The sequence below is a fragment of the Ammospiza nelsoni genome, chromosome 3 (assembly GCF_027579445.1).
Source record: "Ammospiza nelsoni isolate bAmmNel1 chromosome 3, bAmmNel1.pri, whole genome shotgun sequence".
NCBI classification, from domain to species: domain Eukaryota; kingdom Metazoa; phylum Chordata; class Aves; order Passeriformes; family Passerellidae; genus Ammospiza; species Ammospiza nelsoni.
The window spans coordinates 113706019-113731900 of NC_080635.1; the positions used below are offsets into that span (position 1 = coordinate 113706019).

A 25882-nucleotide genomic window follows, 5' to 3' on the forward strand; every position below is an offset into this window, starting at 1 on the left:
CTTAAAGTGCTAATATTGAAATACCTTAAGTGCTAAAAGTTGATAGCTTAAGAAACACTTAAAATGTATTTTAATTAAAAAATAATTGGTTTCTAATTGTGATGGCATGAATTATAACATCTGTATTGTCTCACCCTTCACATGAGAGTAAAAATAGAATACAAGTTTTTAAAATGCCTCTCAGTTGCCCCATCTCTGGGTCAGAAAAGGGCTTAACCCAACAGTGACCCATCATGGCCCCTGCACTGCCCAAGGTGTATCCTTGCCAAGGTCTTTTTAATAAATATTTGTTTTATTTCTCTAACTCTTGTTTGATTTCTCTAGCTCTGGTCTCTGTTCTAGGAAGCCTCCCCACCTATCACAACTCCTGCACAGGTGTTCATCCCAACTGGGAAAATTGGGGGTTCTGGCTCCCAGCTCCTCGGCCTCCTCATCTTTTTGGGGATCTCCTGCCCTGAATTCAAAGCTGAGCCCTTTAATTTAAAGCAAAGTCTGGCTTTAAATCAGGCTCTCTGTAGTTGATAGAGAGAAGCTGATACAGCTCAACAGCAGCTCAGCTCATCTCAATATGGATTATAGTGTTTGGGTGCCTCTTTCTGTCACTGACCACAATGGAGCCCACAGAGACCAAAATTCTGAGTTAATCCCCAATGATTACAACTCTAAATTTATCCCAATCTGATTTGCATCATAAAACTCATTTTCTTCCTTCCACCTCTCCAATCAGACTCCTTCCAAGGACGAGTTCATCGTTATCGACGTGCAGCCAGTGAAGAGCAACGTGCCAGAGAGGAAACTTTCTGTGAGCAGGGGCAGGAAGGAGCTCCCTCCGTGGCGCTCCTCCGACAGGAACCCCACGGACACCGTCCGCTACAACTACCTGGACAACCAGCACCCCATCGAGCAGGCCAGGCACGCGTAAGAGTTTCACATTTTCCTTTTGCAACAAGATTTTCCATGTCTCTCTGCCTGTTCTGGTTGCAAACCCATTTTCCTGCTTTTTTTGCCTTTTTTTGGATGGGTTTTTGTGGGGGCCTGAATGTATGTATTGTTATAACAACAAGATAACAACAATACAAGAACGAGTGGTGACCCCGACATGATGGAGACTGTGCAGCCACAAGGAACATCGAGAGAAGGGATGGACTCTTTAAGAATATAATAACAACAAGATAACAATACAACAACAAGTGGTGACCCCAACGTGATGGAGAACACACAGCCAACAAGGAACATCAAGAGAAGGGATGGGATGGACTCTTTAAGAATATAATAACAACAAGATAACAATACAACAACAAGTGGTGACCCCGATGTGATGGAGAACGTGCAGCCAACAAGGAACATCGAGAGAAGGGATGGACTCTTTAAGAATGTAATAACAACAAGATAACAATACAACAACAAGTGGTGACCCCGACGTGATGGAGAATGTGCAGCCACAAGGAACATCGAGAGAAGGGATGGACTCTTTAAGAATGTAATAACAACAAGATAACAACAATACAACAACAAGTGGTGACCCTGACGTGATGGAGAATGTGCAGCCACAAAGAACATCGAGAGAAGGGATGGACTCTTTAAGAATGTAATAACAACAAGATAACAATACAACAACAAGTGGTGACCCCGATGTGATGGAGAACACACAGCCAACAAGGAACATCGAGAGAAGGGATGGACTCTTTAAGAATATAATAACAACAAGATAACAACAATACAACAACAGGTTTTGGGCCAAAGCCACTGGTTTGTGTCCTCTCTGCGCAACTTTTGGTGTAATTATGTCTCAGTTCAGGGTGGAACTCCTGGGGGATGTTGCAGAACTGGAACAGGAGGAATCAAGACAAAGTTTTGTTGGAGAGTTTTTAAAATCGAGCTGCCAGGCGGAGAGGAATGTGTGGGTTTTGCAGGGGCAGAGGAAGAATGAATGAATGAATGAATGAATGAATGAATGAATGAATGAATGAATTGTGATGAAATGTGATTCTATCTCTGGGAGGATCTCCTGCCTGACAGGAGGTTGGGATGATTGAATTGCAGGGCAGGTGTAAGAGGATGTCAGGGCATGGAGGTGATGAATGGTATTTGTGTCTGCCCTGCCTGGATCCATCACTTCCTGGGCTCCCAGATTTACCCACATGGAAAAAAAACCCCAAAAAACGTCATTTCCCTCCAAAAGCAGAGCTTTGACTGTTAGAACTGCTCCAGGTTTTCCTTTGGCACCTCTGGCATCAGAGATTTTCCCAATCTTGGATCCAGGGTCAGTTTTCTGTGCAAGCCCAGGGAGGGTGTGGCAGTGACCTTTTTTCCAAACCTTGGATCCAGGGTCAGTTTTCTATGCATTAACAAGTTCAGGGACGCTGTGGCAGTGACCTTTTATCCAAACCTTGGATCCAGGGTCAGTTTCTGTGCATTAACAAATGCAGGGAGGCTGTGGCAGTGACCTTTTCCCCAATCTTGGATCCAGGGTCAGTTTTCTGTGCATTTACAGCCCAGGGAGGGTTTGGCAGTGACCTTTTTCCAAACCTTGGACCCAGGGTCAGTTTTCTGAGCAATAACAGCCCAGGGAGGTTTGGCAGTGACCTTTTTCCAAACCTTGGACCCAGGGTCAGTTTTCTGTGCATTTACAGCCCAGGGAGGTTTGGCAGTGACCTTTTTCCAAATCTTGGACCCAGGGTCAGTTTTCTGTGCATTTACAGGCCAGGGAGGGTTTGGCAGTGACCTTTTTCCAAACCTTGGACCCAGGGTCAGTTTTCTGTGCATTTACAGGCCAGAGAGGGTTTGGCAGTGACCTTTTCCCAATCTTAGACCCAGGGTCAGTTTTCTGTGCATTACCACACCCTGGGAAGTTTTGGCAGTGACCTGTGGGAAGAGCTCACCCTTTCCTTGTGCAAATCCCTGGCAATGCCACCTCTGACACTTCCCAGGGGTCACCTCAGCCCAGCTGGTGTGACAAGGGTGAGGCTGCTGTCAATCCCAGCCTGGCAGAGAGGCACTGGATCCTCTGGAGCATTCCCTGTTTTCTGTGGGAATCCACAGGCTGAGCAGGACATTCCTCTGGGCTGTGCCAACAAAAACCTTGGGAACCCACATGACAAAAAACCACCCAGGTTTTGTTTAAATAAATCCCAAACAGAGCCAAGATTATCCCTGCACTCAGGAACAATCAGCTGAGGAATTACCCCAGCCAGGGATTGTTTGGCCAAGCGCTCTGGGAGCTCCTTCCCAAACCCACCGGGAGCTCCCCGAGCAAAAACCTTTTATGAATCACGTTTTAATCCGCGTCCCCTGCTCCTTGCATGCTGCGCTACTTCAAAGAGCTTCCCAGTTTCCACCTCACCCTCTTTCTGTGGGATGTTTCCCAACTCCAGCGCCACTTTTTGGGTTGTTTTCTTTGAAGTTTTTCAGTGAATATTTTCACCCAACGCTTCCTGCTGCAAACAAACCTGGTGTTGTTTTCCAGCTGTGCTCAGTGGTTTTGTGTAGCAGCTCCCAGAGGGTTCTGTGAGGGTCAGGATTCTCTTTGTGCCATTTCTGTGAGGTTCAGGATTCTCCTGTGCCATTTCTATGAGCTTCAGGATCCTCTTGTGCCATTTCTGTGAGGTTCAGGATCCTCTTGTGCCATTTCTATGAGCTTCAGGATTCTCCTGTGCCATTTCTGTGAGGTTCAGGATCCTCTTGTGCCATTTCTATGAGCTTCAGGATCCTCCTGTGCCATTTCTGTGAGGTTCAGGATTCTGCTGTGCCATTTCTGTGAGGTTCAGGATCCTCCTGTGCCATTTCTGTGACATTCAGGATTCTGCTGTGCCATTTCTGTGAGGTTCGGGATTCTCCTGTGCCATTTCTGTGAGGTTCAGGATCCTCCTGTGCCATTTCTGTGAGGTTCAGGATTCTCCTGTGCTGCTTCTGTGAGGTTCAGGATCCTCCTGTGCCATTTCTGTGAGGTTCAGGATTCTCCTGTGCCATTTCTATGAGCTTCAGGATTCTCCTGTGCCATTTCTGTGGGGTTCAGGATCCTCCTGTGCCATTAAATAGTGGGACAAGCCTTGTTTGAAGAGTTTAGAAGTTGCCTGTCCCAGCACTGAGCAGGTGAGAACAATTCACCTGAAATAATGAAACAATAAATAATAACTACAATTCACCTGAAATAATGAAACAATAAATAATAACTACAATTCACCTGAAATAATGAAACAATAAATAATAACTCCACTCCCTGTTTGCCTCTCCCCAGTGAGATCCCAGCCCCGTCTCCATTTGTGGGGAACATTTTAATGCCAAGTGTTCCTGCAAATCTGCCATTTATCCTCAATTACAGAGGATTATTTCGAGGAGAGGGAGGAATTCTGTGAGATTTGCCTGTTTATTGAGGATCTGCCTTTAATATCCCTTAAGCTGCAGGTAATTGCTGCAGCTCAGGCTCCTCTGCGCTGATTATTCAGCAGCACAGGCGCTGCATCATTTCAGCTGCTGGCCCAGCCTCCCACTCCCACGGCCACGATCTGCTGCTTCTTTTCCAGGGACACTTTGCTGTGCCATCCCAAAAATCCTCCCACGGAGGCTCTGTGGGAGGACTTCACCAATTTTGGGAACTGGGAATCAAGGAAATTGATTCTGGGGCTGTTAGAGCATGGAAAATATCATTATTTAGTTTTCCTGCTTTTCAGCTGGATCCCTGAGTGCCACACCTTGAGTGTCCCCCAGGTTTTGGTGGGGATGGCTGGAAAATGTTACCATGGTCCTGATGTCCTTTTGGGGTGCCAAATCCTGATTTGGAACCTCCCAGGAATCCACCTCAGACCCTGCCTGGCCAGGGCTCGGCTTGGAAGGCAGAACGGGATCCCGAGATAAAAATCTCCCACCCCGCCGGCGATTCTCCTTTCAGACGAGCCAGATCCCAGGAGCTCAGAGGCAAAACAACCTCAGCTCATGTAAAATGGATGTTCGGGAGGAAGGAGAGCGCTGTAAAACGAGACCCTGCAACAACAGAAGCGATTTCCAGGCCTTTGCCAAAGGGAATTGCTGTGGTCTGGAAAGGAACAGGGGTGTGGGGTTTCCTTCAGGACGTGGCAGAACTCGCAAAAACCCAAAGTGATGGTGGAGAGAAAAGGACTGCAGGGAGCTCTTCTTGCCCTGGGATCCCTGAGCCAACAAAACCTTTTTTTTTTTCCCATTTGAGTGCTGAGGAAGCTGTGGAGGATTCCTCCCGAATAAACAGGATCACATCAAAGGAATTCCTGACGCCACCATCAAAGCAAGGTGTGAGAGGAGTCACTGGCTGCTGCCTCGACTCCAAGTTAATCTCCCTAATTCCACGCTGGATTTTGCAGAATTTAAGAGGTAATCCACCAAAAAGAAGTTTTTCCTGACTCTTGGGCCTGGTTAAAATCTCCTCGGAGCCCGACCTTGCTCTGCTGTTGTTTTCTGGTCCGAAGGGAGAGGAGGACTCTGCTGCTCATCACATCGAGGTGGAATATTGACATTTAAATGGCAGAGTTCATGGAATTCCAGAATGGAAAGAGACATTAAAATTCATCCAGTTCCAACCCGGACACCTCCCACTATCCCAGGCTGCTCCAAGCCCCAATGTCCAACCTGGCCTTGGACCCTTCCAGAGATCCAGGAGCAGCCACAGCTTCTCTGGGAATTCCAGCTCAGCCCCTCCCCACCCTCTCATGGAGGGATTTTTTTCCCTAATGTGTAATCTAAATCTCTTTAAGTTTAAAACTGCTCATGGAAAAAGTCACTTCTTGTCATCTGTGATGACAAAAGAGTTTTCATCTGTTTCTTGGCTGCCCTTTTTGAGTCATCAGCTGCCTTCTCCCTCCCACAGCAGCACCAAAACAACACTGCTGAGAATTCCTAGCAGGGAACTCATCCCTGTTTAGCCAAAAAAAAAAAAAAGAAATACAGGAAGCAGAAGGAGCTGCAGTCAATTCTCAATTAGGCAGAGAGGTGGAAATGGAGCCCTCTAAGTGGGAACACAAACCACATTCTGCAGGCTGTGAGACCATAATTGGCTCTTTAGCTTCGAAAAACAGATCAATGCATTTCCAGCCAGCAGCTGGGCAGTGCTCACTGGGGAGAGCAACAACACTGCCCAAAAAACGGGCTTCATTTGCAATCTGCATCATCACTGAAATCTCATTTTTGTTTCTGCTGGATTTCTTTGCTGGTTGCTCAGAAAGGCAGGAGTTTGTACCCTAAAAACTGCACCCAGGAGCTCAGAAAACCCCCTGAGGGAGTGAAGGAGATGAGACAGAGATCCCAAATAATTTCCCTGGGATGAGACAGAGATCCCAAATAATTTTCCCCTTGGATCTAGCTGGGACAGTGTGGGAAAAGCTTCCCAGTCACTAAGCAGGGAAATTAAGAACAGCAAGGAGCAGACGTGCAGCCAAGGGAGAGGTGAGGTGACAGAGAGGAGATACAGACATTTAGTGCCCATTCTGTGAATGCTGGATTTCTGCTGGATTTCTGCTGGATTTCTTTGCTGGTTGCTCAGAGAGGCAGGAGTTGATACCCAAAAACTGAGCTCATCGAAAACCCTCCTGAGGGAGTGAAGGAGATGGGACAGAGATCCCAAATAATTTCCCTGGGGTGTTTTGGATTTAGCTGGGACAGTGTGGGAAAAGCTTCCCAGCCACAGAGCAGGGAAATTAAGAACAGCAAGGAGCAGCCATGCAGCCCAGGGAGTGGTGAGGTGACAGAGAGGAGATCCAGACAGGCTTGCATTACAAATTGCCTGCAAGGGGTTATCAAAACCCCTCATAGAATTATAGCTGTGACTATCGGTGTTGTCATTTATCACAGCCACCATTTCTGGTAGGTCTGGTTTGTTTTCTGCCTGAATTGTTCAAGCAGACAAAAAAAAAAAAAAAAAACCAAAAAACCCCTCCAGAGATCAGCAAGGAAGGATTTGCCTCTCCGGGCACAAAGAAATATTGCACAGGGGGAAGTGAAAGATTTTTATCTGCAGCCAGTTAGGAAATTTTTCTCTGTGGGGCTCTGATCTGCCTCCAGAGGCCCAGGAGGGCGTTTCTGCCGTGCACAGTTCTGCTGGAAGGCATCTGCTGTTTGTGCTGCTGCTTGCCAATAAATCAAAAGATTTGCCTCCCACTTGATGATGCATAATGAATAATGAATTCCAATTCCAGCGAGCGAGCGCTGGAGCGGCGCCAAGGCCGCGGCCTCGGGCCTCAAGACGGGGCCCTGCTCCTTCTCACGGCCACAACGCCTCGTCCTTCCCCCCTCCCCTGCCCTGGGGCATTGATGGCCACGGGCTGCCTCTAAAAAACAGTTGCATATTGTCCTGGAGTGTTTACCCGACGAGGAAATAATTATTCTGGTTAATTGTTCAGGCGGGAGCAGGCCCCGCTCCTGACAAAGGGGGAATCGCTCGCGTGAGAAGGACTCGGAGCGGCCCCGTCCTCCCTCAGCCCCTCTTCGTGCCAGCCCAGCTCGCTGAGGGCGTGTGGGAATCAAAAATATTCCTGAAGGGAGGAAAATGGGGTGAGAAACAGCAATTCAGCGCTGGGAGTCAGACCTGCTGTCCTTTTTCCTCTTCCTCACTTCCTCCATTTTCCTGACCTGGAGCTCAGGTTGTAGGGGTGACCTGACACCACGATTTGGACACCAGAACACAGCAGAACATACCTAAATTTACATAATTTACACTAATAATTTAGACTAATAATTTACAATTATATTTGACAGTAATATTTTACAATTATATTTTACAATAATATTTGCAGTCACAAGGCCAGGGCTGCCTTCTACCCAAAGTTCGCAGCATTATTTAGGATGGAAAACATCTTTAAGAGGAAAATGGGGTGAGAAACAGCAATTCAGCACCGGGAGTGAGACCTGCTGTCATTTTTCCTCACCCTCACTCGTGGTGCTTTCCTGACCTGGAGCTGGGGCTGTGGGGGTGACCTGACACCACGATTTGGACACCAGAACACAGCAGAAGATACCTAAAATTACACTAATATTTTATACTAACAATTTGCAATTATATTTTACAATAATATTTTATTTTACAATAATATTTGCAGTCACAAGGCCAAGGCTGCCTTCTACCCAAAGGTCACATCATCATTTAGGATGGAAAACACCTTTAAGATCACCAAGTCCAACTATAACCAGGTCCTCCAAAATGACCAATTGATTCCCAGCTGGAATATTTTGGATGGAATTTTCTCCCTTAGTTTTTTTTTCTTTGTGTTTAAAAACAGGAGACTGCCAGGTCCACCAAAATGACCAGTTCATTCCCAGCTGGAATATTTTGGATGGAATTTTCTCCCTTTGTTTTTTGTTTGGTTTGGTTTTTTTGGTTGGGTTTGTTTTTTTTTTTTTTTTTTTGGTGTGTGTTTATAAACAGGTTGTGGTTTTCCTCAGTTTCCCATTTGAAACAATGCTGGATTTAACTTTATGCTCCTGGACTGGGATGAGGGAATGCTGGACATGTGCTGGAGGTGGGATCCTGTTTTACAGGCTAAAAGCTGTTTTAGAGTCCATTTCCACCCTTTATATCCATGGTTTTGTGTTCCTGCTGTGCTTTTTTCACTGGAAGAACCCCTCAGAGCTTCTGCTTTAAATTCCCAGATTCCATTTCATGGAATTTGAATGTGGAATGAGCACCTTTGGGTAATGAACCTGCCTGAGTGCTATGAAATAATAAAAATGCCTCAGAGTCTGGATTTTACTCATGATATTGGGAAAAAAATGTTGCCACTGGGGCCATATTCCAGTGCAATTCATTTAATTTTCATTTAATTTTCATTTTATTTGGAATATTCCTGTTCTGCCAGTTAATTGTGTTGAATTTCATAGCAGCTGCATATAATACCAAAAATATGCAAATACATGTGCAGAATTATTTGGTTACAAAAAACACTGAATAAACCTTGTTGGAGGGGCAGCCCCAGCCTTTTTTACACTTCAGGTCACACAGACTTCACTGAAAACTCCCAAATCGATTCAGCTCAACTTAATTTTCTGTGGATTTCCCCAAGGAGCTGTAACAATCTCAGGCAGGCTTAGCTTAAATCACTGAGTCCTGAGCTTGTCTTTGAGTGCCAGAATTTATCACAACTTTTAAAAAAATTTTAAAAATCAAGTTCCCACCTTCCCCTGAGCCCTGATTGTGCTCTTCAGGGCAAGATAACAAACGTGTTATCTTTTCAGGTGGCAACACCCCAAAGGATTTGACTTTTATCACCCCCAGGGCAGCAAGTGCAGAGCATTTATTGGAATTTATAGTACTTGAATATCTGTATATCGGCCTTGCCCCGGTAGGTGCCAGCTGCTCTTGATGGGCTGCAGCTGTGAAGTCCTTAATTAGGCGGCAGCTGTGGCTAATGAAGAAAACTGGGGTAAAAGGGGGTGGGTTGGCTGGGCAGGGAGAGCCTTGGAGGAGCCCTGATGAAGAAGCAGGAGTGCTGTGAAGAGCTGCTTGTGAGAAACCACCCAGAAGGTGTGGGACTCTAGAAATAGGATAACAGAAATATGAATAACAACAAGTGGTGACCCCAACGTGATAGTTGGCAGAGATAAGGCACCCAAGAGCCGTGGATGGCCTTTGAGCCAGGAACTGTGGATAAGAGAGCCAAGAGCTGTGGATGGCCTTTGAGCCAGGAACTGTGGATAAGACAGCCAAGAGCTGTAGAAGAAATGTGGCCTTTGAGCCAAGGAGCTGTGACAGCCAAGAGCTGTGAAGAATATGGCCTTTGAGCAAGGAGCTGTGTGTGTTGTATGTGGTCTTTGAGTCACGGGAAAATATATGTACTGTAATGTGGCCTTTGAGTCACAGTAAGAGATATGTATTGTAGAATATGTAAATATGTCCATGTAAAATCTGTTCCTGTAAGTTAAAGAAAAGGGGGATATATAATAGAGGTGGCCTTTGAGTCCTAGTAAAATATCTGTATTGTACTTGGATATCTGTAAGTAAAAGAAAAGGGGGAAATATCTGAACATAGGCCTTGCCCCTGTAGGTGCCAGCTGCTCTTGATGGGCTGCAGCTGTGATGTCCTTAATTGGGCGGCAGCTGTGGCTAATGAAGATAACTGGGATAAAAGGGGGTGGGTTGGCTGGGCAGGGAGAGCCTTGGAGGAGCCCTGATGAAGAAGCAGGAGTGCTGTGAAGAGCTGTGTGTGAGAAACCACCCAGAAGGTGTGGGACTCTAGAAATGTGATAACAGAAATATGAATAACCCAGAAGGTGTGGGACTCTAGAAATAGGATAACAGAAATATGAAAAATAACATGTGGTGACCCCGACGTGATAGTTGGCAGAGGTAAGGCAGCCAAGAGCCGTGGATGGCTTGTGAGAAACCACCCAGAAGGTGTGGGACTCTAGAAATGTGATAACAGAAATATGAATAGCCCAGAATGTGTGGGACTCTAGAAATGTGATAACAGAAATATGAATAGCCCAGAATGTGTGGGACTCTAGAAATGTGATAACAGAAATATGAATAACCCAGAAGGTGTGGGACTCTAGAAATGTGATAACAGAAATATGAATAACCCAGAAGGTGTGGGACTCTAGAAATGTGATAACAGAAATATGAATAACAACAGGAATCCTCGTGTTCTGCTCTGCAGGAGGAGGAAGGGAGGAGGGAACACCCCAGACCTGAGCAGGGAGGCGGCCGAGAGGAAGAAGAGAGGAGGAAGAGGAGGAGGAAGATCAGCTCAGCTCCAGAAGGTGAAATCCCTGGCAAGTGTCACAGGGGGGATCCCAGCATTGTCAGCGCCCCCAGGGATGGTGCAGCTCGGAGATTTTCCCTCCGGGAAAAATCTGGGAATGAGGAGGAGACCAAACCCACCTGGAAAAATCTGGGAATGAGGAGGAGACCAAAAATCTGGGAATGAGGAGGACACCAAACCCACCTGGAAAAATCTGGGAATGAGGAGGACACCAAACCCACCTGGGCTGGTTCCTCCGTAATAATGATTTACACCTAAATTATTTTCACTCTGAGGGAATCATCCCAGATGTTACTGTGGGTGGGAACTGTCAGTGCAGAAAGTGACCCTGTTATTTATTTATAGTGACCCTGTAAATTTATTAATTTATTTACAGTGACCCTGTGAATTTATTTATTTATTTACAAAGGCTCTGTAAATTTATTAATTTATTTACAGTGACCCTGTAAATTTATTCTTTATTTACAATGACCCTGTGAATTTATTAATTTATTTACAGTGACCCTGTACATTTATTTACAGCGACCCTGTAAATTTATTAATTTATTTACAATGACCCTGTACATTTATTAATTTATTTACAGTACACCTGTAAATTTATTAATTTATTTACAGCAACCCTATAAATTTATTAATTTACTGTGGGGTGCGGAGGTTTAGGGACATCACACCATAACCAATACGATCCAGTGAAGCCAAATTTATTATCTCTAAAAACATTATTATTATTATTATCATCATCATCATCATTATTATCATTATTATCATTATCATATTTATTATAGTTAGAGTTGTAGTTATAATAAATCCCTACTGTCAATACATGATTTTGTTAATCCACATTAAATTAGAATGCTGATTGGATCATCTCATTTTTCTTGCTGTGGTTGTCTGGCCCACCCATGGCTCACTTTTTTCTCATTTTTCCAAGCTTGCTGAGTTTTAAATTTATTATTTACTGCGGGGTGTGGAGGTTCAGGGACACCACACCATAACCAATATGATCCAGTGAAGCTAAATTTCTTATCCCTAAAAAGACAATTTATTTTAATATTATATAATAATAATAATAATAATAATAATAATAATAATAATAATAATAATAATAATAATAATAATAATAATAATAATAATAATAATAATAATAATATCTCTACTGTCAATAGATGATTGGTTAATCCTGGCTGTTCACACCTCTACATTAGAATGCTGATTGGATTTGATTTGATGATCTCATTTTTCTTGCTGTGCTCATCTGGCCCATCCATGATTCACTTTTTTCTCACTTTCCCAAGCCTGCTGACAAACTTGCTGAGTTTTAAATTTATTTATTTACTGTGGGTTGTAGAGGTTCAGGGACATCACACCATAACCAATGTGATCCAGTGAAGCCAAGTTTCTTATCCCTAAAAAGATTATTATTATTATTATTATTATTATTATTATTATTATTATTATTATTATACAAATGTTAATATTATATTTATTATTATATTTATGATGAATCCCTGCTGTCAATAGATGATTGGTTAATCCTGGCTGTTCACACCTCTACATTAGAATGCTGATTGGATCATCTCATTTTTCTTGCTGTGGTCATCTGGCCCATCCATGATTCACTTTTTTCTCACTTTCCCAAGCCTGCTGACAAACTTGCTGAGTTTTAAATTTATTTATTTATTTACTGTGGGTTGTAGAGGTTCAGGGACATCACACCATAACCAATGTGATCCAGTGAAGCCAAGTGTCTTATCCCTAAAAAGATTATTATTATTATTATTATTATTATTATTATTATTATTATTATTATTATTATTATTTTCAATTATTATTATACAATTGTTAATATTATATTTATTATTATATTTGTGATGAATCCTTGCTGTCAATAGATGATTGGTTAATCCTGGCTGTTCACACCTCTGCATTAGAATGCTGATTGGATCATCTCATTTTTCTTGCTGTGCTCATCTGGCCCACCCATGATTCACTTTTTTCTCACTTTCCCAAGCCTGCTGACAAACTTGCTGACTCCTGCTGACTCTTCTTCTTCTTGCATCTTTTTCAAGGATACACCAACCCCATTTCTGAATATTTCCATTATTCATCGTTTGTGTCCGTTGTCCAGGCTGAATGTGGCCATTGTCTTGTAGGAACTCCTCAACCTGCAAAAAACTCTTACCAATTTACCTCTCCTTTACCCCCCAAAATCCCTTTCCATGCTTTTACAAAGTGCTGCCACAGCTCTTTCATGAATTTTGCATCTCTTCCCAAAATTTCACGACTTTGGACGGCCGCGGTTCAATGTTTGCCGCGGTTCAATGGCGCCCTGAGCCCCAGCAGCCCCAGACCTCAACACTGAGAGCTCTTGGTGCTAAAATGGGACACCCTGCCACGAAAGGAGCCCGGGGAAGCCATTCCAGAAAGTTCCACGGGACTTTTTGTGGCTCTGGAAACAAAGCCTTGCCCGGGGCAGGCCAGCGGCAGCCCCTGCAGGAATGGACGCGCTTCATCGCGGCGTGGTGCAGCCCCTGCAGGAATGCACGCGTTCATCGCGGCGTGGTGCAGCCCCTGCAGGAATGCACGCGTTCATCGCAGCCCCTGCAGGAATGCACGCGTTCATCGCGGCGTGGTGCAGCCCCTGCAGGAATGCACGCGTTCATTGCAGCCCCTGCAGGAATGCACGCGCTTCATCGCGGCGTGGTGCAGCCCCTGCAGGAATGCACGCGTTCATCGCGGCGTGGTGCAGCCCCTGCAGGAATGCACGCGTTCATCGCAGCCCCTGCAGGAATGCGCGCGTTCATCGCGGCATGGTGCAGCCCCTGCAGGAATGCAAGTGCTTCATCGCGGCATGGTGCTGCCCCTGCAGGAATGCACGCGTTCATCGCGGCGTGGTGCTGCCCCTGCAGGAATGCACGCGTTCATCGCGGCGTGGTGCAGCCCCTGCAGGAATGCACGCATTCATTGTGGCGTGGTGCGGCCCCTGCAGGAATGCACGCATTCATCGCAGCCCCTGCAGGAATGCACGCGTTCATCGCGGCGTGGTGCAGCCCCTGCAGGAATGCACGCGTTCATCGCGGCGTGGTGCAGCCCCTGCAGGAATGCATGCGCTTCATCGCGACGTGGTGCCGTGAAACCGCTCCGAGCTCACGCTCCGCCCTCTTGGCCTTGATGAAAAGGACAAGAAAATATTATGTGATAATAAAAAGGGGAAAATATTACATGATAATAAAAAAAAAAAAAAGAAAGTCCTTGGTACACTTACTTACACACCCTTTTCCCAGTACAGTTTAGGTAAGAAAAAATGCTCGATGCTCATTAAAAGCTGGTAATTAAATCCAGGTGATTTACACATTCATCTAGGCAGCAAATGTTCTTGTGCTCTAAACTGAGATTCCCAACAGCAGAATTCAGCATTTCCATCCGTGTTTGTCTTCCCCAGACTCTGGATAATTTTAGAAATTTTGCCCACCCAATTTAAATGGAACTGACAAAAATATTGCCTCTTTCAGAAGTCCGACCTCATTTATATTAATAATATTTATTTTTGAAATATTAGTATTGGAGCCGGATTTTTGGCACCTGTACTTGAAAACCGTGATCCGTGTTTTGTGAAATGTCCTTTAGATTACAGCTTCAGCATTTAATTATACCTCATGGTAATTATAGATTAAATAAACACCTAAATAATTTTCACTTTTAACCCAATAGGAATTACACCTAAATTATTTTCACTTTTAACCCAACAGGAATTACACCTAAATTATTTTCACTTTTAACCCAATAGGAATTACATCTGAATTATTTTCATTTATAACCCAATAGGAATTACACCTAAATTATTTTCACTTTTAACCAAATAGGAATTACATCTGAATTATTTTCATTTATAAACAGGAATTACACCTAAATTATTTTCACTTTTAACCCAATAGGAATTACACCTAAATTATTTTCACTTTTAACCCAATAACCAACCACCCATGGCCTACAATGCAGACTTTTTATCCAATTACACAAAACCACCCAAACCCATGAGGAATAAGGTGAAGAAGCACCAACCTCTGCCCTAAACCCTCCATCTTGTTTATATACATTATTATATTCTAAAACCCCAAACTCCAAATTTTCTAGAGTGTTCTAGAACCTCAAAATTTGAAAATTTCTAGAGTGTTCTAGAACCTCAAACTCAAAATTTTAAGGCCTCAAACTCTAAATTTTCTAGAGTGTTCTAGAACCTCAAACTCAAAATTTTAAAACCCCAAACTCTAAATTTTCCACCTTGTGATTTTACACACTTCTAATCAAACTCCTCACCCACAATCCCAGTGCAATAATTCAGTTTTGGAAGCTTTCTCCACGGCTTCAGGTCAGTGCCGTGTTCTCCTGCCAAAAAATCACAAAAAATCTGAAATTCTCAGCATCAGCCCACCAGAATTTCCCGATTTTGAGTTGTTTTATTGCCAGGCCAGCAGTGGAAGGATCTCAGCTCAGCGTAAAAAAATTTGGTGATTTTGGTTTTCTCTCCCTGGATTTTAAGGAAAGTTATGTGATCTTCAAGGTAATTAATCAGGAAGGATTAAAGTGATAAAAAATCAGAGATTTGTGGAATTGTTGAAGTTCAAAAAGATGTAATTAATCAGGAAGGATTTAAGTGATAAAAAGTCAGAGAATTGTGGAATTGTTGAAGTTCAAGAAGATGTAATTAATCAGGAAGGATTTAAATGATAAAAAATCAGAATTGTGGAATTGTTGGAGCTCAAGAAGATGTAATTAATCAGGAAGGATTTAAGTGATAAAAAAACAGAGAATTGTGGAATTGTTGAAGTTCAAAAAGATGTAAATTATCAGGAAGGATTTAAGTGATAAAAATCAGAGAATTGTGGAATTGTTGAAGTTCAAGAAGATGTAATTAATCAGGAAGGATTTAAGTGATAAAAAGTCAGAGAATTGTGGAATTGTTGAAGTTCAAGAAATCATTCCCTGCCACCACTGATCCGTGTCCCCAGGTGTCCCCAAGTGTCCCCAGGTGTCCCCAGGTGTCCCCAGGTGTCCCCAGGTGTCCCCAAGTGTCCCCAGGTGTCCCCAAGTGTCCCCAGGTGTCCCTTCCTTTGGGATTTGAATCCCTCCAGGGCTGGGGACTCCACTGGAGCCCTGGGCAGCCGTAAATAAACACCAAAAACGATAAAACTGAGCTTAAGCCAGGCTGATGCATAAGAAAAAATATTAAAAAGTACAATTCTCTACCTATAATCCAAAATTAATTTCCATTTCTTATTAAAGGCAGCATTGGGAAACCTGCTTGAAATGAAAGCCTTTGAAAAGCTTTTGTTTAATCAAGTCTAAATAAAGAAGATTAACGTGCAAATCTTGCAGCAAATCCTTCCAGAACAGCCTGGGATGAAAGAAGAAGTGCCCAAGGCGAGCAAACACCGAGTTCAAATTAAAATTAAACCTCAAACAGATCAATGATGCAAGGGGAGAATAAAGAATATTCCAGGCAGCCATGAAGATGTGAAAAGGGGTTATTAAATGGAGCTCCCAAAATAAAAATAAATCTTAATTAAAGGGGACATCCACTGGCTCCAGGTGAATGAGAAAAATATAAAAATAAAAACTGAATTAAAGGGACATCCACTGGCTCCAGGTGAATGAGACAAAAAATAAGAATAAAAATTAAGGGGACATCCACTGGCTCCAGTTTCCATGAGGTGAATGAGAATAAAAAATAAGAATAAAAATTAATTAAAGGGACATCCACTGGCTCCAGGTGAATGAGAATAAAAATAAGAATAAAAACTTAATTAAGGGGACATCCACTGGCTCCAGGTTCCATGTGCTGAATGAGAATAAAAAATAAGAATAAAAACTTAATTAAAGCGGCATCCACTGGCTCCAGGTGAATGAGAATAAAAAATAAGAATAAAAATTAAGGGGACATCCACTGGCTCCAGGTTCCATGAGGTGAATGAGATAAAAAGATAAGAATAAAAAATTAATTAAAGGGACATCCACTGGCTCCAGGTGAATGAGGTGAATGAGAATAAAAAATAAGAATAAAAACTGAATTAAGGGACATCCACTGGCTCCAGTTTCCATGTGCTGAATGAGAATAAAAATAAGAATAAAAACTGAATTAAAGCAGCATCCACTGGCTCCAGGTGAATGAGGTGAATGAGAATAAAAATAAGAATAAAAATTAAGGGGACATCCACTGGCTCCAGGTGAATGAGAATAAAAATAAGAATAAAAACTGAATTAAAGGGACATCCACTGGCTCCAGGTTCCATGTGCTGAATGAGAATAAAAAAGAAGAATAAAAACTGAATTAAAGGGGACATCCACTGGCTCCAGGTGAATGAGAATAAAAAATAAGAATAAAAATTAAGGGGACATCCACTGGCTCCAGTTTCCATATGCTGAATGAGAATAAAAATAAGAATAAAAAATTAATTAAAGCGGCATCCATTGGCTCCAGGTGAATGAGGTGAATGAGAATAAAAAATAAGAATAAAAAATTAATTAAAGGGACATCCACTGGCTCCAGTTTCCATGTGAGAAACCGAGAATGAGAATAAAAAATAAGAATAAAAACTGAATTAAGGGGACACCCACTTAATGAATAGAATGAGCAAAGCTGGCAGGGTTTGGATTTTGTCACCAATCAGGAAAAGCAGAAAATGTTCCAGACTGGCTCTTCATGGGGAATTCATTAAAGTCAATTGGCCCAATTGCAATAAAAAGTTCATGAGAGTGAGCGCAGTTCCTCGGGTTTCTATGGAGGCCGCGTTCTGCAGCGCGATTCCTGCAGGATTCTGGAGGCCGCGTTCTGCAGCGCGATTCCTGCAGGGTTCTGGAGGCCGCGTTCTGCAGCGCGACTCCTGCAGGGTTCTGGAGGCCGCGTTCTGCAGCGCGATTCCTGCAGGACTCTGGAGGCCGCGTTCTGCAGCGCGATCCCTGCAGGATTATGGGAACAAATTCCCAAATATTTGTACCAGGCTGGCTCTTCATGGGGAATTCGTTGAAGTCAATTGGCCCAATTGCAATAAAAAGTTGGTGAGTGAGCGCAGTTCCTTGGCTTTCTACGGAGGGACGCGTTCTGCAGTGCAGTTCCTGCAGGGTTATGGAGGCCGCGTTCTGCAGCGCGATTCCTGCAGGATTCTGGAGGCCGCGCTCTGCAGCGTGATTCCTGAAGGACTCTGGCAACAAATTCCCAAATATTTGTACCAGGCTGGCTCTTCACGGGGAATTCATTGAAGTCAATTGGCCCAATTGCAATAAAAAGTTCACGAGTGAGCGCAGTTCCGCGGGTTTCTATGGAGGCCGCGTTCTGCAGCGCGATTCCTGCAGGATTCTGGAGGCCGCGTTCTGCAGCGCGATTCCTGCAGGACTCTGGAGGCCGCGTTCTGCAGCGCGATTCCTGCAGGATTCTGGAGGCCGCGTTCTGCAGCGCGATTCCTGCAGGGTTCTGGAGGCCGCGTTCTGCAGCGCGATTCCTGCAGGACTCTGGGAACAAATTCCCAAATATTTCCTGGGAAAGCTGAAATGGGGATCAGCGTCAGCAGCCCAGGGCGGGCTCTGCTCCGGGCACTCCCCCTGATTATTTTTAGCCCCCAAAAAATGATTTTTAGTCCTTAAATAATTTATTTTTGACAGGAGCAGTCCTCCCTGCCTCCCTGCCTGTGTCCTGTAGGATTTGAAGGCAGAAATGCATTTTTTACGCAGCATTTTGATGGGAAAAGGAGACAAAATTCCGTTTACAGGAGGTGGGAAAAGCTGGGGAAAATCCAGGATTCCCAGCACACGGGCCTGTGCAATGCAGATTTATACGTAGATAAAAATATATACAAATATATGTTTAATTTTTGTTTTATAAAATATATACATGTATTTTACATGTATATATAATATATATGATATATATTTATATAACAATACAGAAATATATATAGAAAAATAAATATAAATGTACATAAAATATGTGTATATATAATATCTATTAAAATTGTATATAAAAATATATAAATATATAAATACACATAAAATATATGTATATATAATATATGCAGATATATTTTATATGTATATTTTATATACATATATATTTATATGTATAAATATATATAAATGTGTATATAAATATGTGTATAAATATACATATATTTATATGTATATAAATATACATACTGTTCAATGTATATTTATATTGATATTGATACACATATTTATATTTATATTTATATTTATATTTATATTTATATTTATATTTATATTTATATTTATATTTATAAATGTATTTATATTTATATTTGTGGTTATATTTATATTTATATTTATATATAGATGATGTATATATAAATTCTATTTTATATAAAACATGTTTTATATTTTATATAAAATACGATTTTATATTTTGAATTTTCTTTATTCATCATAACAATATTTGTTCTCCATCCTTACCAAATAACTTGGATTGGTCAAAAAAAACCCCAAAAAATCAAAACCAACAACAACAAAATCCCAACAAAACCCAAACCAAAACAAAGCCTCCAAAAACCACAACCAACCACCAACCAAAAAAAACCCAATAAATCAAACCCAAGCCTGTTTTTTTCAGAATCTAGGGAATTTTTTTTTAAGTTTTGGAATTTTTCTCAAGGAAAAGTAGTTTGCTACATTTTTTTTTTTTTTGCTTAATTTTTATCCTAAATAAAAGTTAAAATGAACTTCATCCTTTACACTTTTGAGTCTTCAGACACTGAGCGAGACTGGGGACGTGCACAGGGGACAATTTGGGCATTAACAAATTAATTGGTGTGGAGAATTAATTAATGAGGTTTGGCTTCACTGGCACCAGTTTCTAATTGGGTCCCTCTGTCCTTAAGGCACCACAGCACAGCTCAAATAAAGCAAATTATTGATTAATTTTTAGGAGTATCATCAAGGGATATCATTTAGGAATAAAATGTATAGAATCAATATTTATTGATATTAATCTATACAATCGATGGAACAGAAATTGGGAATAAAAGGTATAGAATGTACAGAATTTCTCAGTGGATTGCAATGTTTTCAATCCGTCTGAAACTGCTGGGAATGATGATTTCTCTCTTCTCTTCTCTTCTCTTCTCTTCTCTTCTCTTCTCTTCTCTTCTCTTCTCTTCTCTTCTCTTCTCTTCTCTTCTCTTTTCTCTCTTCCCTCCCCTCCCTTTCCTTTCCCCTTTCCCCTTTCCCTTTTCCCCTTTCCCCTTTCCCCTTTCCCCTTTCCACTTTCCCCTTTTCTCTTCCCCTCCCTTTCCCTTTCCCCTGTCCCTGTCCCTTCCCCTTCTCTTTCCCCCCTTCCCTTTCCTTTTCTCTTTCCCCTTTCCTTTTCCTTCTCCCTTTCCCCCTTCCCCTTCCCTTTCTCCTCTCCCTTTCCTTTCCCCTTTTCCCCTTTTCCCCTTTTCCTTTCCCCCTTTCCCCTTCCCCTTTTCCCTTCCCCTTCCCTGTTCCCTCCTCCTTCTCCTCTCCCTTTTCCCTTTCCCTTCTCCTTACCCTTCCCTTTTCCCTTTCCCCCTTCCCTTTCCGCTTTCCCTTCCCCATTTCTCCTTCCCCCTCTCCCCTTCCCTTCCCCCCTTTCCCCTTTCCCCTTCCTCTTCCCCTTTCCCATTTCCCTTTTCCCTTTTCCCTTCCCTTCCCCTTTCCCATTTCCCCTTTCCTTTTCCCTTTTCCCCTTTCCCCTTCCTCTTCCCCTTTCCCATTTCCCTTTTCCTTTTCCCTTTTCCCTTTTCCCTTTTCCCTTTTCCCTTTTCCCTTTTCCCTTTTCCCTTTTCCTTTCCCTTCCCCTTTCCCTTTTCCTTTTACCGTTCCCCTCCCATTTCCCCCTTCCCCCTTCCACTTTTCCCCTTTTCCCCTTTCCCCTCTCCTTTCCCCCTTCCTCTTCCCTCTTTCCCCTTGTCCCCTTCCCCTTTTCTTTTCCCCCTTTCCTTTACCCCTTTTCCCCTTTCCCTTCCCCTTTCCCTCTCCCCTTTCCCTTCCCCTTTTCCCCTTTTCTGCTTTTCCCCTCCCTCTTCCCCTCTTCCCCCTTCCCCTTTCCTTTCCCCTTTCCCCTTTCCCTTTCTCCTTTCCTTCTCATTTTCCCCTTCCCTTTCCCCCTTTCCCTTTCCTTTCCCCTTTCCCCTTTACCCTCTCCCCTTTCCCTTTTCCCCTTTCCTTTCCCCTTTCCTCTTTCCTTTTCCACTTTCCCCTTTCCCCTTTCACCTTTTCCCCTTTTCCCCTTCCCCTTCCCCTTTTCCCCTTTCCCCCTTTTTCCCTTTTTCTCTTTTCCCCTTTCCCTTCCCCTTCCCCTTTCCCCTTTCCCCTTTCCCCTTTCCCTTCCCCTTTCCCCTTTCCCTTTCCCTTCCCCTTCCCTTTTCCCCTTTTCCCCTTTCCCTTCCCCTTCCCTTTCCCCTTCCCCTTTTCCCCTTTTTCCCTTTTCCCCTTTCCCCTTTTCCCCTTCCCCTTTCCCTTTCCCTTCCCCAGCTGTCCCTCTCCTGCCCCGCTGCCGCCCCGCAGCCCCCGCCCCGTCCCCGCTGGGCCCGGCCCGCCCGTGCCGGGCTCCCTCCCGCCAAGGCCCCGGCCCGGAGCCGCCTCTGGAGCGCCGGGATCCGCGAACCGCGGCACGGAGGAGCTGCAGATGCCGCCGGGGGGGACACCGGGTCCCCGTGTGAGTGTGGGCTCCTGTCCTGGGGACAGCACCCAAATCACGGAGTCACGGAATGGTTTGGGTGGGAAACGCCCCCCAGTTCCACCCCTGCCATCTTCTGCTGTCCGAGCCCTGTCCAACCTGTCCTTGGTCACTTCAGGGATGCGGGGGCAGCCACAGCTTCTCTGGGAACTCCAGCCCGGCCCCTCTCCACCGGCCCAGCCAGGAATTTCATCCCAAATCCCACCGAATCTCCCCTTTCCCAGCAGGAACCCCCCTGTCCTGTCCCTCCATCCCTGTGTCCTGTCCCTCCATCCCATGTCCCAAATCCCTCTCCAGCTCTCCTGGAGCTGCTCTTGGAGTTGAGGACAAGGAACTGCCCTGGATGGTGGAACCCCAGCAGGAACCCATTCATTCCCTGTGTCCTGTCCCTCCATTCCCTGTCCCAGGTCCCTCTCCTGGAGCTGCTCTTTGGGATGGAAGACAAAGAAATGCTCTGGATGGTGGGAACCCCAGCAGGAAGCCATTCATTCCCTGTGTCCTGTCCCTCCATTCCATGTCCCAGGCTCTTCTCCAGCTCTCCTGGAGCTGCTCTTGGGGTTGGAGGACAAGGAAATTCCCTGGATGGTGGGAACAACAGCAGGAACCCATTCCCTGTGTCCTGTCCCTCCATCCCTGTGTCCTGTCCCTCCATCCCCTGTCCCACGTCCCTCTCCAGCTCTCCTGGAGCCGCTCTTGGAGTTGAGGACAAGGAACTGCTCTGGATGGTGGGAACCCCAGCAGGAACCCATTCATTCCCTGTGTCCTGTCCCTCCATTCCATGTCCCAGGCTCTTCTCCAGCTCTCCTGGAGCTGCTCTTGGGGTTGGAGGACAAGGAAATGCCCTGGACGGTAGGAACCCCAGCAGGAACCCATTCATTCCCTGTGTCCTGTCCCTCCATCCCGTCCCACGTCCCTCTCCTGGAGCTGCTCTTTGGGATGGAAGACAAAGAAATGCTCTGGATGGTGGGAACCCCAGCAGGAACCCATTCCCTGTGTCCTGTCCCTCCATCCCTGTGTCCTGTCCCTCCATCCCTCGTCCCACGTCCCTCTCCAGCTCTCCTGGAGCTGCTCTTGGGGTTGAGGACCAGGAACTGCCCTGGCTGGTGGGAACCACAGGGTTCCCAAAGCCAGGAGCCAGAGTGACCCCATCCCAAACAATCTGGCGCCATCTCAGCCCGGGGTTGCCTTTGGGGGCTCTTCCTGGAGCGTCCCGAAGCTGCTCAGGGTCAGGAGCATCCTGGGAAAGCCTTTTTGGGTTTTTGGCACGTCCTGGTGGTTCACCCACCGTGAGGGTCTCAATCTGTGACCCCTGGTGGATTTTGGTGCAGAAATGGTGAAGAACCTGGAGGGAGCAAAGGAAAGGGGATTTGGATGGGATACTGTTGGGATTTCTGGGTAGATCCTACAGGAAAATGATTATCCAGTAATTATCGGTGATCCCATCCAGATGGGAGATGATGGAGCACCTCCAGGATCCCTGTGGATCTCCCAAACTTTGCTTTTTTAGCGGATCTGTGGGTTCACCTCCACGAGGAGGACCCACAGCGCAAATCCCAAATCCTTGTGAGGAAAGGATCCAAGAGAGACCAGGGAAGCTCTGGAATGTTCGGATTGGGCTGCATTGGGGATTGGATTGGATTGAAAAAATTCCCTGGACAGCTGGAAGAGTTGTCCAGGGTGGAATTATTTAAAATCCCTGTGGATGTGGCACTTGGGGACACAGATCCCAGCACTGCACTCGATGGTCTTGGAGAACTTTTCCAACCGTAACAATTCCCTCATTCCATGAATGAGGCCTAGAAAAACACAAGCAGGAAGCAGAAAACCCACACATCCTGGCCATAAAAAGCAGGATCAGGCTGGAAAATCCCATAAAAGTTTCCATAAAAAAGGTCCCTGAGCCTGGAATGCCACAGCCTGGATGGAGCTGGGAATGGATCTCCCAAACTTTGCTTTTTTAGCGGATCCGTGGGTTCACCTCCACGAGGAGGACCCACAGCGCAAATCCCAAATCCTTGTGAGGAAAGGATCCAAGAGAGACCAGGGAAGCTCTGGAATGCTCGGGGTGGGCTGGATTGGGGATTGGATTGGATTGGATTGAATTGAAAAAATCATTTTCCAGGGTGGAGGGACTGAAAATCCCTGTGGATGTGGCACTTGGGGACACAGATCCAAGCACTGCACTCGATGGGTTGGAGAACTTTTCCAACCGTAACAATTCCCTCGTTCCGTGAATGAGGCCTAGGAAAACACAAGGAGGAAGCAGAAAATCATCCTGGCCATAAAAATCACGATCAGGCTGGAAAATCCCATAAAAGTTTCCATAAAAACGTCCCTGAGCCGGGAATGCCACAGCCTGGATGGAGCTGGGAATGGGGAGAATTTTCCCATGGGGAGAGAATTTTCCTCTCTGAATTTTCCCATGGGGAGCGAATTTTCCTCTCTGAATTTTCCCAAGAGGAGAGAATTTTCCTCTCTGAATTTTCCACAAGGAATTTTTCTCCCTGAATTTTCCCAAGAGGAGAGAATTTTCCTCTCTGAATTTTCCCATGGGGAGAGAATTTTTCTCCCTGAATTTTCCAAGAGGAGAGAATTTTCCTCTCTGAATTTTTCCATGAGGAGAGAATTTTCCTCTCTGAATTTTCCCAAGAGGAGAGAATTTTCCTCTCTGAATTTTCCCAAGAGGAGAGAATTTTCCTCTCTGAATTTTTCCATGAGGGGAGAATTTTTCTCTCTGAATTTCTCCACGAGGGGAGAATTTTTCTCTCTGAATTTTCCATGGGGAGAGAATTTTTCTCTCTGAATTTTTGCATGAGGAGAGAATTTTCCTCTCTGAATTCTCCCAAGAGGAGAGAATTTTCCTCTCTGAATTTTCCATGAGGAGAGAATTTTTCTCCCTGAATTTTCCCAAGAGGAGAGAATTTTTCTCTCTGAATTTTCCACAAGGAGAGAATTTTTCTCTCTGAATTTTTCCAGGAGGAGAGAATTTTCCTCTCTGAATTTTTCCATGAGGGGAGAATTTTTCTCTCTGAATTTTCCCAAGAGGGGAGAATTTTTCTCTCTGAATTTCTCCAAGAAGAGAAAATTTTTCTCTCTGAATTTCTCCAAGAGGAGAGAATTTTTCTCTCTGAATTTCTCCACGAGGGGAGAATTTTTCTCTCTGAATTTTCCATGGGGAGAGAATTTTTCTCTCTGAATTTTTGCATGAGGAGAGAATTTTCCTCTCTGAATTCTCCCAAGAGGAGAGAATTTTCCTCTCTGAATTTTTCCAGGAGGAGAGAATTTTCCTCTCTGAATTTTTCCATGAGGGGAGAATTTTTCTCTCTGAATTTCTCCACGAGGGGAGAATTTTTCTCTCTGAATTTTCCATGGGGAGAGAATTTTTCTCTCTGAATTTTTGCATGAGGAGAGAATTTTCCTCTCTGAATTCTCCCAAGAGGAGAGAATTTTCCTCTCTGAATTTTTCCAGGAGGAGAGAATTTTCCTCTCTGAATTTTTCCATGAGGGGAGAATTTTTCTCTCTGAATTTTCCCAAGAGGGGAGAATTTTCCTCTCTGAATTTCTCCATGAGGAGAGAATTTTCCTCTCTGAATTTTTCCACGAGGAGAGAATTTTTCTCTCTGAATTTCTCCAGGAGGAGAGATTTTTTCTCTCTGAATAATATCCAAAATAAACCCCCCAATTTTGCAAGGAAAATCCTAATTTTGGGGTTTTTTTTGTGTCAGAAAGACACAAATCCTGCCATAATTCCTTCAGTGAAATTTCCCAGAGCTCCACTGGGCTCTCCCCAAAATAAACCCCCAATTTTGGCTCCTGCTTTGCCAGGCTGTGTTTGAAGGGACAGGAAACAGGAAAAATGCTTTGATTGATGATTATCGATTGATGATTATTTTATTTTCCCTCTAATGAGACCACGAGCGGGAATAATCTTCCCACTTGGAAAGGGATTTGAGCTTTTAAATGCCACGAAAATCACAAGGGTTGGCTGTGCATTTAAATACATTTAGGTATTTAAATACGATGAGTATAAAAATACATTTAAAACCTGAATCCTCTGAGTCAATCTGAATTTTTGAAGTCTGATTTTGGCCATTTTCTCTCTCTTGCAGCCCCTCCTGTGTCTGAGGCTCAGCCCTGGCACGTTCCTCCACCCAAGCCAGGATCAGACACGGAATGAGGAGGATCCTCCATCCGAACACAACTGGAATTCAAATTATTCAAAAATTCAAATTTCTCCCCCTGGAACTGGGGAAATGACAGCAAAATTCCTGCTGGATTTGGGACCTGAGCCCGTTTTCCTGCACTGGTGCCACATCCTCTTCTCCTCCTGGAATTTTCACCTTGGAGGAGCTTCCTGAGATCCTCGGGGGGTTTTCTGTGGAAGAAAACCTGGAGACAGAATTCCTTTCTCAAGTTAAAGCAATTCCACTTTTTCTGCTGAGACAGCGAGAGGGAAATC

The 25882-nt window shown here is 44.3% G+C and overlaps 1 protein-coding gene across 1 annotated transcript in view; it reads left to right on the forward strand.

The window, feature by feature from the left end:
- The window catches only part of FBXO16 (F-box protein 16), a 58260-nt gene extending 32545 nt beyond the window's left edge, over positions 1 to 25715 (forward strand). The window contains exons 6-9 of the mRNA XM_059469236.1: positions 728 to 918; positions 10614 to 10716; positions 21219 to 21402; positions 25533 to 25715. Of these exons, the coding sequence (XP_059325219.1) occupies positions 728 to 918; positions 10614 to 10716; positions 21219 to 21402; positions 25533 to 25600 (546 nt within the window). The 3' untranslated portion in view covers positions 25601 to 25715. The remainder of the gene's footprint in view (positions 1 to 727; positions 919 to 10613; positions 10717 to 21218; positions 21403 to 25532) is intronic.
- Positions 25716 to 25882: the final 167 nt, after the last annotated feature.